The following is a 14,475-nucleotide window of genomic DNA, read 5'->3' as shown; positions in this document are numbered from 1 at the left end:
GTCCACATGTGGGAGGACGGTGCCAGCTGTCAGCCAGCTGGTCTAAACTGCCCTAGTCTGACTTCAATGAAACAATCTTATTCCACTTTTTCCTTTCTTACATTTTATAGCTTGATTTAGGGCTGCCACAAACGATTATTCTGATAGTCGACTAGTCACCGATTATTTTTGCGATTAGTCGACTATTCAGATCATGCATCCATTGGACATACAGCGTACAGCTTATTGCACCAGCAGCATCTGCTGTTATAGAACTATCATTAGCTTACAGCTTTAAGTGTTTAAGGTCTGTGCTAACTAAAAATAAAGACAAGATGATAGTTTATTAAATTTTAATTAAACTTGCAGATTGTTTCGGTGAAGTTTAATAAACTCCTTGCTATCTAAAATATAACAGGACACCGGAGTAAATTCTCGAGCATCTCACACTTCTGATAATCAGCTGTCTGCTTGACGTTTATTCAGCTGTGTAAAAACTATAACTTTAATCTCAGCCAAACCGATTTACTCAGGAACAAATAAAATACTGAAAAAAAGCCAAACAATAACATTTTTAAGTTATCTAAGTGACGGCAGGGAGTCCGGTGTTCTCACGGCGCTAGTGACCTAGCCCCCGGCTAGCTATCGAGCTAGTGGGTAACAGACGTCTCCGAAAACGTCGGAGCGCTTTTGAAAATATGCGGTGTCCTGATAAACTGAGCAGATATTTGAGGTTTACACAGCTACATTCTCGCCTGAAAATATGTTAAACGTTTATTTTGTGACCCAGAAAGAATAATAAGAGTAACATTAAAACTAACTAGCTGCCGCCATTGTTGGAAACTAAGCTGGGCCGCGCTATGAATTCTGGGACACAGCTGCTCTTCTTCTTCGGGGTTTAACGGCAGCTGGCATCCTTGTACATGCAGTGCTGCCATCTTCTGTTTCAGTCCGTTATTACACTCTTAAATCCTGCTACTTATTCCTGCGTCTTTTGGATCTTACAAAGCTTCAAACGACACGTCGACTATTAAATCAGTCGTCGACGATTTTGATAGTCGACGTAATCGTGACTAGTCGACTAATCGTGGCAGCCCTACTTGATTGGCACAATCACATGCCGCGTGATAGTTGCACTCAGAATTAAAGCATCCAAGCTAACGCGCTTACTGCTGAGGGACACATGAAGAAGTCGTGTCACAGCTGTAGCCATGTTGAAGAGTTCTGGTCCTCACGATCCATCCAAAACTCCAGGAGACGCTTCCCTCACCTTTTCTCCCCCCTCCCACACAAACTAAGAAGAACAGTGACTGGACTGACTAAACCAACACGGGGCTTTCCAACTTTTCTCTAAACATCCTTTAATGAGAATGACCAGCAGTGTTTACAGTTTGGTGAAACTGTGCACAGACAAGCCACAAATATTCACAGACTGCCAGGGACACAAACCTACTCCTCCTTGGGGGACAAAAAGCAGCACACGGAGCCTGAATAAGCCATTACACTTTGTTCCCAACTCTCCTGCTTTATCTCTCTCTCAGATTGTTCCCACGCTTTGCTTTGTGCTCACCAAATGATGAGCCTCATGGGAAGTTCCATTTAGAAAGTCTGTGATAATGCAGACGTCATCTTAATTCGTGCCTCTTATAGACCTGAAGCTGTCCAAAGAAAAAAAGTCAAAGGACAGGCTGAATTTGTTAGTTCAGCGCACTTCAAGTGGACCTTGATGTATCCGCTTCATACAAACAAGCGGCTTTGTAACACTGTGGATGTGGGAAGAGAGAGATCGAAAACCCACAAACGTGTTGAAAAACCAACAGTGCACGCTAAGAAGCCGCAAAGCCAAACAAAGCAAAGCACTGCTGTAAAACAAAGTGCACAGATCAGCACGACAGCATTCACAGCAACACAGTTTTATGTTACAGCACATTGTTGTGGATGGAGACTGAGAGCATCGCTGTCAGCCTACAGATGTATAGAGCTGCATTATCATGATAAGCATGATTGATGTACAGGTAACTGAGCTGGTGGAAAAATCCAAGTATTTGTACTTGATTACAAAGTGTCACTTTGGCTCAGCAGTGTATCTACTGTATGATGTATTTATGAAAATGCTGTATTTGTGTTTTACAAAGTCTTCTAATATTTGCTGGTCTGGGTCTCTCAGCCTGAACAACAACGATGGATTGAAGCACTTTGTGAAACTGTCGCAAAGCAGCAGCGCTCCGTGTAGAGTCTTCTGGGTGGGTGTGTTTCGTGGGGTATTGCCCCTCGGGGATCATAAAGCGTATCTTGACTCTTAAAGTGATGGTTGCCAAGTTTTCAGTAAAAGAAAACTGGCAAGTGTTTTTCTACTTTCATTTCCCTTTGATGTGTATTAACGTGTCTTGCAACAATAACACACCTACTGCACGCACCGTGTACGTGGGGTACATTGCGCAACACTGGCACAAGCAAAACTCTGCTGTTCTCTCGTCTCTCTGCTTCTTGTTGTCAGGCAGCACAAACTTTTTTCTTTTTGATGAGGAATGCAGCAGGTAGCGCTGAGCAGACCAGCCAGACAAACCTTCCCCCGCCGAGTCCACAACAATAGTGCTCATTCAGCTCCAGCAGTTCACTCCTTCTCCCCCTCCTTACCTTCTGATACGCCTGCTGGAGGTAGTTGTACGGGATCCTCCTGTTGAAGTCCTGCACCACATCCTCGCTGACTTTGTGCAGAGACTGCGTGCCAACTTTCTCCTCGATGCATTTGTTCATACACGCTGCTCTCCGCAGGACCGAGTCGAAAAAGCGCAGATCCGAGAAGCTTTCATCTAACGGATGCTGGTCCTGGCACCTCAGCCGGCATCGGACTCTGGTGGCCCGGACCTGTCTGTGGCTGCTGAGCGCTCCCTCCATGTAGCGCACCACGCTCTCATAATCGGCACTGTAAAACGCTTCCACCGCGTTATCATATAAAAGGTCGTACGGCTCCAGCACACCGGCGGAAGATGGCAACACGGCTGAGAGCAGGACCGGGAGGAAGATAAGAGTCGGAAACAAGTTTCCATCCATCCTCTTCTCTTCAGGCTGCGAGGAGCTGCAGGCGGAGAGCACACAAAAATCAGCTCAGCCTCCTTTTCCAGTTCATCCAAGCGCTCCTCTCAGAGGGACGAGCCGAGCGAGGCGGAAATGGAATAATTACTTATCGAGGACGCACTTGTTACGACCCCCTCTCGCTCCTTTAACTCCTCCCCTCCGAGATGAATGGCCAGGGTACACTCAGAGCTCGTTTTCGTAACAGGGAAACAGCCCCCACGGGGAAGCACGGGCAGTCCCGTGGGTCCCGTTTATTCAACGTTGAAAACACGAAACGCTGCGTTTAAAGGAGAAATGCACCGTTTAAACTGTTTGGGTTCATTGAGATAAAAAACAAAATCTCCAGTTTTAGACAATTTGAGCTCACTGAGACAAACCTGAAGATGTTTTCAGTCATAAAGAAACACTGAAAAGGAGACATTTGACTTCTCAGACTTAAAGAGTTTCCAAAAATAACCGAGAGACATTCAAACAGGTAAGCAAAGCTGGTTCTGTTCACTGGATGTGTCGCCTTCACAGGGAGAAACGTTTTCGTCGCTCACTCCTTCCAAATGAACAGAATCAACTTTCTGGGAGTCCTAAACAACAAACTCTTCAGCTCATCCACATCAACGAAACTTCGTTTCCACGCTGTTTGGGCAACTTCAATAACTCTCATGTTAACTCAGCTACGCTGTTTAAGAATAAATTCAGTTATACTGCGCAGGAAACAACTAGAAAATTCTTTGTCAACAAAAGAAAAACGCGCTCGCTCCGAGTCCCCGCCAGACGCAGACCCACAGCTTTTCCCACATCAGTGGACTCTGTCTCCCTCTTCAGGTTTTCGATGTACAAACACTTTTTTTTTAAAAAAACGCCACAAAATGACATGAAAGCAGAGTCCAGGTCAAAGCACTTGCATAGACTTCTTTGATAAGTCAAGTCACTTTTATTTACATAGCTTTTATTCCTGGTCTCCAAACAAGTAAATTATAAAGAAGCAAGAAACCAAACGTGACAGAAATAAAAAGCACACAAAGCAGATATTTCAGTGATAATAAAAATGTGATGAAACGATAAAATAGGGGGAAAAGTCTAATAAATAATAAATGGAGAAGTAAGGTGAATATAAATAAAACATATAATTTCAGAAAGAAGAGTCGAAATAAAAGAGCTGTAAGAAAACAGTCCAACTGTCTTTAGTTGGACAGTTTTTTGTGAGTCTGTTTTTTAAATGTTATTTCATCTGTTATTGACCTAATTACCAATTAAGCCAAACTGAAATATGTGATTGCTTAATTTAATTAAGCCACTGTATGTGGATTGCACCACTAGGTGGCAGTCAAACCAAGGAGATTTACACCGATCACTCATAATATGAAGAACCACAAGAGCCCAATGAATGTAATACACCGCAGTGCAACACGTTTTAGACACACCAATGAGCTAAACTAGAGCTGTATACATGTTTACTATATGCTGTGAATACAATATTCTAATATTGAGATGATCTTTGAAAGTAAGTCAATTATTTGTGTGTGCTACCATTGTAGTATAATCTTACTTTTTTTCATTGATTGTACTTATTTGTATTTTTGTATTTCCTTCATATATCTGTACCTGAGCTGAGGTGACGCAAAAATTTCCCCGTTGTGGGATCAATAAAGTCTTATCTTATCTTATTTCAATGGAAGAAATGTAGATGACAGTCTATGCTGGCGGTGGCAGAGCATTTAAAGCTCCGCTCTCCCTGAGCCTGGTTCAGCTTCCTTCCTGATAAAAAGGAGTTTTTTCTTCCCGTTGTTGCCAAGTGCTTGTTCAAAGGACGTCAGATCAGATTGAATCAAATCTAATCAACTGATCACATGGCAGCAATGCACTCAATGCATTAAGGCATACAGGCATAGCTAAGATGGGCTGCTGAAGGTCAAACCGAGCATCAGAATGGGGAAGAAAGGTTGTTGTTGGTGCCCAACATGCTGCTCTGAGTATTTCAGAAACTGCTGATGGGGGATTTTCCAACACAACGATCTCTAGGGTTGTCAGTGTGAACAGTTCTCTGGGTGGAAATGCCTTGTTGATGCCATTTGAGGTCAAAGGCTGGTCTGCTGTGAGTCAATAAGAAGGAAACAGTAGTTCTAATAACCACTTCTAACAGCGAAGCCATGCATCTCTGAATGCACACAAGTTGAACCTTGAAGCACATGAGCTACAGCAGGTGTCACTCCTGTCAGCTAAGAACAGGAAACTGAGGTTAGACTTGACGTGGACTTTATAAACTGGACAAGAGAAGACTGTAAAAATGTTGCCTGGTCAATGAGACTTTTTGGTGTAAACAACCATAAAGCATGTATCTATGCTGCCTGTGGGTTCACTGTACTGTAATGGCCTCTCCTATCAGCAGGGCTCAAACCAACAGAGCATCTTCAGATAAGATAAGATTAAACTTTATTAATCCCTCGGGTGGGTTCCTCTGGGAAATTCGGTTTCCAAAAGCACAGCACCGACAGAAGTTACAGAACGTGAGCAGAATATTTTATATTTACACACATATATATAAATACAGAGACATATATGAATAAAATATACGAAAGGGATAAATAGAATAAATAGGAATAAGAATACAAGGGAATTGCACATTTCAAGTATTGAAGTGTTTTGCACCGTTGACTATTAACAAAAAGCATTGCACAGTGAAGAGGCACTACAGCTTAGTTGTTCCCCCCTCCTTTGTCCTCCTGTCTCCCCTCCCTCTCCCCTCCAGAGAGGAGTTAAACAGTCTGATGGCGTGTGGGACAAAGGAGTTTTTAAGTCTGTTAGTTCTTGTCTTGGGGAGAAGCAACCTGTCACTGAACAGACTCTTCTGGTTGTTAATGGCCGTGTGCAGAGGATGCCTGGCATTGTCCATAATGTCCAGCAGTTTCTTTAGTGTCCTTTTCTCTGCCACTGTCACCAGAGTGTCCAGCTTCATGCCGACCACAGAGCTAGCCCTCCTGATCAGTTTCTCCAGCCTGGATGAGTCCTTCTTTGCTGTGCTGCTCCCCCAGCACACCACAGCATAGAAAAGTACTCCAGCAACCACCGACTGGTAAAACATCCTCAGGAGCTTCCTGCAGATGTTAAAAGACCTCAGCCTCCTGAGGAAGTACAGTCGGCTTTGGCCTTTTTTATACAGGTGCTCTGTGTTGCATGACCAGTCCAGTTTGTTGTCCACCCACAGCCCGAGGTACTTGTACTTGTTGACCACCTCCTCTATCTGAACCGGCAGTGGACCTGCTCTGGACCTCCCGCAACCAGTTGCTTGGTCTTTGAGGTGTTGAGTTGCAGGTGGTTTGTGTGACTCCATGTGAGGAAGTTCCTCACCAGACTTCTGTACTCCTCTTCCTGATCATCTTCCAGGATGCAGCCATTTGCATCATGGCTGTACAGCAGCTGTGCGATGGTATCGTGCTACTACGAACCAAAATGTTTTCAGCACCTCGTTAAATTTTAGCCACAGAGAATTAGGGCAGTGATTAGATATGACGACTGCTTTCTTTCTGTTAGTCTTTTGCTGGCAGTTCAGGAAGGAATCTGTGCAGCACACGGCCACTCCCTCCAGAGTCTGCATCCACTTAAATCCACACCCATGTCTTGTTATGTTTCGAGTGAGGAGCGAGATCATTTGTTTCCACAAATTAGAAACGCACTAATGGAGCAAATGTGTATTTGCCAATAATTAATTTCACTGTTCTCTCCGAGCAAATGATCAAATCAAAGCATGTATTTATCCTTCGATCTTCCTCTTGTATATTTGCCCACACAAATGTTCACGTGGTGCTTATCTTAAATGGTTGGTTTTACACACTGATGACTATGAAATGCAGACTGAACAGAAGTAGGTCTCTTACTGTCGTTCCATAGTTTGTCTAGTCTGAGAGCAACCCTGTCAACGCTTCTGGTGTACAGTAATGGATTTAATGACAGTGTATGAAAGGAAGGAAACGAATACACTGGAGAAAACACACTCATTACTTGTACACTGTGGCGTTTAAGATAACTGCTGCCTGGATACAGCAAACAACAAACTCTTATGGACTTTTTATATTCAACCAAATGCAGTTTGTATGTTAAAGCAAAGTCTGAACACATGTTAAACTTATGGCACTGTGTTCATTTTACAGCTGTGGTGGTTAGCAAGCAGAGTATTACTGAAAACTGGAATCTGAATAATATTTTAAATTATGCGACCACAGTTGCTCCCAGACAGTAAGAACAGCGACTGACAAAACTGAATCAATAACGACAAATATGACAAAGTTACAAAATGTAACAAAACAGTTATAAATATCCCTGCAGATAACACAAGTTCAATTTATATGGTGGAAACTGAGGCGCCCTCTTACCAAACTGTAAAGCTTGTTATTTTCTCTGCAGAGGACGTGCACGATGAAGGATGTGCACGATGAAGGTTGTGCACGATGAAGGATGTGCACGATGAAGGTTGTGCACGATGAAGGTTGTGCACGATGAAGGATGTGCACGATGAAGGTTGTGCACGATGAAGGATGTGCACGATGAAGGTTGTGCACGATGAAGGATGTGCACGGTGACGGATGTGCACGATGAAGGATGTGTACGACTACTGCCGTGTGACTGTTCATTAGATGGAGGAGCTGTACAGCCAGACGGCCACAGGCAGGAATCATTTCCTGTGTCGCTCAGTGGTGCATTTGGGTAATCTCAGTCTCTCGCTGAGCGTGCTCCTGTGATTGGCCAGCACGTCATGGAGTGGGTGGGATGTATTGTCTAGCGTTGTCCTTATCTTGGACAACATCCGCCTCTCTGACACCACCTTAGCTCCGTCCACTCAGCATTCCTGGCCGTGCAAATCAGTTTATTGAGTTTGTTGCCACCTGCGACACTTAACCTGCTGCCCCAGCATGCAACAGCGTAGAGGATGACGCTGGCTAGACTACTGAAGAGTATGCAGCTGATACATGATGCTTTTGTATTGTTGCACGTATAGCACAACCTCCAAATTCTCCCTCCATTAAAAAGTGCAGTGGCTTCATGGTTGTGGGTTTTTGTTTTTGTCAGCATCTAATAATAAATAACAAACTTAAATAACTTCATATAAAGTTTGTCTTCACAAAGGCACCTTTTTAAAATGTTCAAGCTTTAAATATCATTGATCAAACACAGGAAAACCCAGACGAGAAAAAAAACAAAAACAAAACAATTTTATTTAACTATGCAAACAATAAAAAAACTGACAAGTTACGAAATGAATCACACACTTTAGACACAAACAGATCAAAGTACAACAGAAAGTACTGCACTTTATGGCCACACTTTAAATTATGAAAGCAAATCTTATTTAAAGCTTATTATAAACGTGATGATTTTAAAAGTATGCAGGAGGACGACAGGGTCCTTCACAAACATAAATCTGTAATTACAGAAGAAATTTCAATGTTGAACCTTCACATCTTTACTGTGGGAAACAACACACGACGACCGATCCTGATGTGACCTCATTATTCAGTGAATGTAGAAAGTTTTTTCTTCTTCTTTGCTTTCAACTAGACGTAGTTGGACTTTGGATCACTGGTGGGAAGCAGACGGCTGGAGCTTATGGACACCGAGGACATGGTCGTGCATCTCCGACAGCTCAGGAAAGCACCACCAGTCAGAGTGAGCAGTCCACCGGCCCAGCTCACAAACACGGCATTACCAAACTCAGATCTGCCGGAGAGAGCAAATAAACACTAACTTAGCGCGCTGCATGTTTGCTCACAGGGTTCATGTGTGACAATATGTGTCAGCTGTACCTGATTAGAGGAGGCGAATGATAAAAGTTCTGAAGAACAACTTTGACAAACCAGGAGGTGATGATGATGGTCAATAAACCTAATCACAGACAGCACATGATATTGTCCATCACTGCAGCCCATTGTTGTGAATACATTAGTCGTCTCTCCACTCATTTAATTTTGGTTTCATGTGTTAGTTTAGTTCTGAACGCACCTGAGAGCATGAACATGATTCCCCCGATCATCGCTGTCACAGATTTGCTCTGCGAGGCACCGTCCATGAAGTGGGTGCACTTCATCCCCACTGTGGAGACGAGCATTGCCAGAGCAGAGAGGAAGAGGCTGAGTGGCAACGCTATCCTGGTTGCTTGAATCTCATCTAAAGGAAACAGAAGCACAAATATGGGAACGTTTGCTAAACTGTAAATGTAGATTATACATTAAATATCAGATTAAGAACATTTTTGCTTGCAAAAGCTCAACAAAAAGCTGGAAGTAATTCCACACAAACATTTTTACTTTGTCAAAAAGAGACATTTCTGACTAATTACAGCCCCTTGTTGTAAGCTGGGGTGCAATCCAAACCTACCTGGCAGTTTGATAAAGGAATGGTAAATTTCACAGGTGGCTCTGTCTTGGACTCCACCACAGGACATCCATAAGCCCTCATAGGAGCGGTGCTTGCCCTGGACCAGCTTCTTCCAGTCCACCATAACAGTGGCGGCAGCAGTGGCACCGACTCCGACCAGGGAGAGAAAAAATCCAAGGAGCTGTAATCCAGATGCAGCCATCTTATCCAGCAGAGGAGTTAACTTAATCGACGAGTCCTGAAACGTCTTTGGGAATGTCCAAATGATCTGAAATGCTGATGAGTGCCGCTGAAGTCAGTAGTCGCTCGTAGTTGCTCACAGTTATGCGTGAGCGCTGCTGCCTCCTGTTTTTAAAGTCCAAGATGCGTCACGCTCTAGATCCCTTTTTCCTCCTGCAGCCGTTGATGGGAAGAAAATGTTCCAGGAAGTCTTATCTTGCTAATTAACTAATGATGATAACATAGATTACACTGACATCCTAAGGAAAGACGCCATAACATGTTTGAACAAATACGAAAAAGATTCCTCTTCTTTGGATGAGTCCTCCTGATGACCTCCATGAGTAGAAGTTTAATATTTACCATTTAATATGTTTCTGCAAATCTGGCCTGATGATCAAACTGGGTCTCAAAGTGCACAGACACAAGAATGGATTTCAAGATCGGTGCAAATCTGATTTTTCTGCACGGTTTCACTTTGCATCAAACATGTGCTTCAGGTGTGGCGCATGCCTAGTGCATTTAACCTATATGAGCCTGCAACAGGCTACGTGCAGGGAACTAAACTGTGAGCCCATCACACAACAATGACCTGATTATCTAACGGGTTTTAATATGTAATTATTGGATGCATCTTTAGGTTGATGTACGATACAAAACATACTTTAAACTTTAAGCTTTGTATGATTCAAACTGTGCTGAGATCTACATTTTTAAGTATAATTTTACAGTGAATGAAGAAAATAAGCAGAGTTACTGTAAGGCAGCACATCTTACACATGCAAACATTTGTTGAATTTATTCTGTAACTTCTGTGTTGCATGCTTCAACTGATAAACTATTGCACAAGCACAATTTACAATGCACAGTACTGTACATTCTGAGTCCCACGAGATCCATTAAAGATGATCTTTGAACCAAACATTTGAAAGTCAGCGTCCTCATTGTCATTCCTTTCCTCCATTTAACGCAGCAAGCTCGCGCTTACGTGAACAAACTCTCCATTTACTTCAGCAGTTACCAAATTATCTGACCATATTTGGTTCACAAGATGCCTGTTTGTTAACATTTACATTGCCTGTTAGATTGGATCAGGGTCCAGCCTTTCCTGAAATAAGCACAAACATTTTGCAGCAATTAAAGTTACAGATCCCATCTGAATGTGCCACTTAACTTATTTATTATTCTTTTTTTCTTTCCAGCATTGTTAAGTTTGACTTGCAAGGTCTGCTTGAGTCAAATCTTATTCCCAAGGAAGTTTCTTTTGTTGTTGCCTGCAGGCAGAAGATGTTGGTGACAGCAGCAGGAAAGATGTTTTTGTGCCACATGATTTTTTACATTACTTATTTTTAACAAATGATTGCACCAAGAAGTCGACACAACAGTCCGCACAGTTTGACACTTTTTAACCTTTCTTTAACTCCACACTGTAGTCAGTCGAGTTTTGCTTGGAGCATCAAGCTGGAGATTTCATTGTTTTTACCATCTTTCAAAATCTGTCTTCGTGCTAACGATCCTGTACGCAGACAGACCCTCCACTATGATAAAGTACACAGGACTGGTATTAGCTTTTTAACCTGTTTATAGCCTCATACTGTTTTCTATTTTTTGGTGCCTCAGAGGTCAAACCAGATCATCGGGGCGCTCCATCATCACTAATGTAGCACCCAACTCACGTAGCTCAAATTCAAATTTTATTTGTCACGTACACAGTCATACACAGTACAATATGCAGTGAAATGCTTAGACAACTGCTCGTGACCTAAAGAAAAAAAAGAAAAGGATAGGAAATAAATATGAAAATTAAAAAGGGTAAATTTAACTAGGAAGGAATAAAATAAAATATAAAAATTAAAGTTAAAAATGAAATAACTGTACAACACAAATTAGAATGAAGTTATTTCATTTTTAACTTTAATTTTTATATTTTATTTTTTTTATATATTCTTTTATAGCTCAGGATCAACTCTCGGTTAAGGTGATGATAGTACTATGAGCGGGGCCCTGGGTACGTTACTTAATTTTACTGGTAAACAGCAGAAACAATTAACCAATTTTAACCTTTGTACTTAGAAGTCTTGGCGGTGGCTCCACTCAGTGAAAATAATATGAGTTCTGTTTAATCTTCACTAAGAATCGTGAATTTATCTAACATGTTAACCCGTTGTTACTTTGTAGTAATCGTTACCACTTATAAACTCTGTAAATAATAATTATGACACAACACAAAACTTTAAATTCAAGATGTATTTAGTCAAAATAAAGTATGATTTAAATAAAAAAAAATACAATATTCCAAGTTCTGAAGCGTTTCCTTACAATTCAATTGGATGTTTTCTCTTCACACTCACAGTCAATGTTTTAGAAAACACATTTATCCCACAATCCCTTTAAGTTCAGTTCAGATTTGTAACCTTTGCGAGCTCATGTACTGAAACCGTTGCAGGCCTGGTCCTTGCTCGGGCTCGTTGGGCCAGAAAACACACAAACGGCCGCTTCACTTGTTAAACAAGCAGAAAAACAAAACGCACGTGCTCAGGTCTACTCCCAAATCCGTTGGGCTAAGTGCGAGGGCGAGCTGAGGGGCAGGCTCGCTTTGTGACCGGCAACGCTGCTGAGTACACTGGGACAAACCCACGGAAATCCTATCCACAGCAGAAGGGTCCAGAGGATTCCTCCACTGTGCCTTCGAGATTACTATTTAGTTTCATAGAGTAATCTGTAGCTTACTACTCGGCATACATACTGGCTCTAAAATGCTAACATGCTAACTCGCGATAACATCATACATTTTAAGTACTTCTACATTCTGTTTAAGCTCAATACTACATTCAGTACTCACTCATCACAGGGTAAACAGCGCATAACATGAAGGTAAATAGCCTGTGAGCGCTTTACACATCCAGTCATCCACACACTGGTGATGGCAGCTATGTTGTAGCCACAGCCACCCTGGGGGGCACTGACAGAGGCGAGGCTGCCGGACACTGGCGCCACCGGGCCCTCTGACCACCACCAGTAGGCAACGGGTGAAGTGTCTTGCCCAAGGACACAAGGACCGAGACTGTCCGAGCCGGGGCTCGAACCGGCACCCTTCCGATTACAAGACGAACTCCCAACTCTTGAGCCACGATCGCCGGTAGACTCTGCATCCACGGCTATTGTTTTTGACTATTCTCCCGTTAGCTCGCCATCCTCCTCCGGTAACGTGCAGCTGCCGACTCTCACCAGCTTAGTTAGTGTTTTTTTCTTTCGCCTCGCTTAGATCCCGCCTTCCTTACGTCTGATTGGACAATAGATTTACATCACCCAATGGGATAGACGAAAATACAAGATTGACAAGCCAAAATGAACTCGTAAAACAACTTGCAGCAAATACAAAGTTTTCCTTGTTTCACATTAGAAAACAAACCTTTGGTTTTCTTGTAACTTTTAACTCCGTGAACACTTAAATTATGATTGACTTCTATTTATTGTGATTTTAAACACGTTTTTAATGCATTTGAATTCTTTTTTTGTTTTTTAAACACATGTGAAATATTTACAATAAAGTCTTTACATGACAATGTTTATATCCTTTTAACCTGTAGGGTCTAAAATAGATATTTGAGACCAGGCTACACTAATAATCCTGGTAACAGAGTGTATGAACTTACCGTAAATCCTGGACTACAGAGCGCACCTGATTAAAAGCTGCATGCTCTAATTGTAGGAAGAAAATCAATTTTGTACTTGTACAGGCCCCACCGTATGCGTTTCACCTGTAATATGAGATACACAGAAATATTACACGTGAGGATTTTTAACGTTTAATTTAATCTGTAAGTTAACATAAACATGGTAACATAAACGTTATGGTAACATACAAAAATACATACTGCAAATGCTTTTTTTCCTCGAACAGCGCCTGTAACACGGCTACCTTTAAGTACACGTATGCATCAGTAACACACAAATTACGTTGCTTATGGTTTTTTTACGGAACAGCGCACAAACAACATTACAACGTCTATTAACAACCGATAAAAATATATACCGTATACACTACTTATCATTTTGATTGGTCTACTGTTACCAGGCAAAATGTTTTTGGCCGCATGAAAAAAAAAATGCACTAGCCGCACGTCAGTACAAGCTGCAGTGTCCACAGTATGGGGGGAAAGTAGCGGCTTATGACCCGAAAACTACGGTATTTGTGTTGATCAAACTGTAACACTAAAATGACATCACATTGGTTGAGTAGGTTATGACATTTATAAAATAAAAAAACGACAAAGTGAAACAAAGATTTCATTCCAGGCTCGATTCAGTCCCTCCCTCCACGGAGAGCTGGGACGTCTGGCCCACGTCTGCCCTGACTGTGATGCACCTCTCAGGCAAAGAACTCACTGTGTGTGGATATTCAGATTGCTTATAATAAGCCTGCTTATTATGAATAAAAGTTATGCAGGTCTCAAAAAAGAAGGGAAACAAAGAGACACGTTAACATGATGGAAATGAAAAGCAAAACATTTCAATAATGAAAAAGTTTTTATGAATGAATAAAACAGCAAAAACAAGGATTAACAAATGAGTCTAATAAATAAGCAAAAGTAGAAAAAAAAAGAGCTTCAACAAAACGTTCCCAGTGTGAAGCAGGAAGCTGCTGGGAGGCTGACCTCAGTGACGTTTTGGCAGGATGTGGCACCAAAAGCTTTTGAAAACAATAACTTTTTAAAGGGAACAGTTCTGTATTTCACAGGTGCAGATGAGCTTTGTTGTGTGTGTGTGTGTGTGTGTGTGTGTGTGTGTGTGTGTGTGTGTGTGTGTGTGTGTGTGTGTGTGTGTGTGTGTGTG

General features: G+C 42.0%; 2 protein-coding genes across 2 annotated transcripts in view; both read right to left on the bottom strand.

Moving 5' to 3' along the window:
* The window catches only part of p3h2 (prolyl 3-hydroxylase 2), a gene marked incomplete in the record, with an annotated part of 49,082 nt that extends 45,283 nt beyond the window's left edge, over positions 1 to 3,799 (bottom strand). The window contains 1 exon segment of the mRNA XM_014336404.2: positions 2,617 to 3,799. Coding sequence (XP_014191890.1) covers positions 2,617 to 3,033 — 417 coding nt within the window.
* A 4,442-nt stretch (positions 3,800 to 8,241) lies between these two features.
* On the bottom strand, positions 8,242 to 9,771 carry LOC102293494 (claudin-7). Its single transcript, XM_005930987.2, has 4 exons — positions 9,421 to 9,771; positions 9,046 to 9,210; positions 8,850 to 8,928; positions 8,242 to 8,763 (listed from the first exon to the last, which is right to left on the bottom strand). Exons 1-4 carry the CDS (start codon positions 9,620 to 9,622, stop codon positions 8,601 to 8,603), a joined length of 609 nt encoding a protein of 202 aa, XP_005931049.1. The 5' UTR covers positions 9,623 to 9,771; the 3' UTR covers positions 8,242 to 8,600.
* Between the last annotated feature and the right edge of the window lie 4,704 nt (positions 9,772 to 14,475).

Source organism: Haplochromis burtoni, unplaced genomic scaffold, assembly GCF_018398535.1.
Source record: "Haplochromis burtoni strain Fernald_Lab_line unplaced genomic scaffold, NCSU_Asbu1 Contig_133, whole genome shotgun sequence".
In the NCBI taxonomy this organism is placed as follows: domain Eukaryota; kingdom Metazoa; phylum Chordata; class Actinopteri; order Cichliformes; family Cichlidae; genus Haplochromis; species Haplochromis burtoni.
This window is presented reverse-complemented; position numbering and strand designations above follow the sequence as displayed.

Bases quoted from the DNA above. Each gene is read 5' to 3' on its own strand.
- LOC102293494 (XM_005930987.2), bottom strand. From the start codon at position 9,622: ATGGCTGCATCTGGATTACAGCTCCTTGGATTTTTTCTCTCCCTGGTC. The intron at 8,929-9,045 runs GTGCGTTCAGAA...GTCTGTGATTAG, and splicing joins AATCATGTTCATGCTCTCAG to GTTTATTGACCATCATCATC. The intron at 8,764-8,849 runs GTACAGCTGACA...TCTCTCCGGCAG, and splicing joins CATTCGCCTCCTCTAATCAG to ATCTGAGTTTGGTAATGCCG.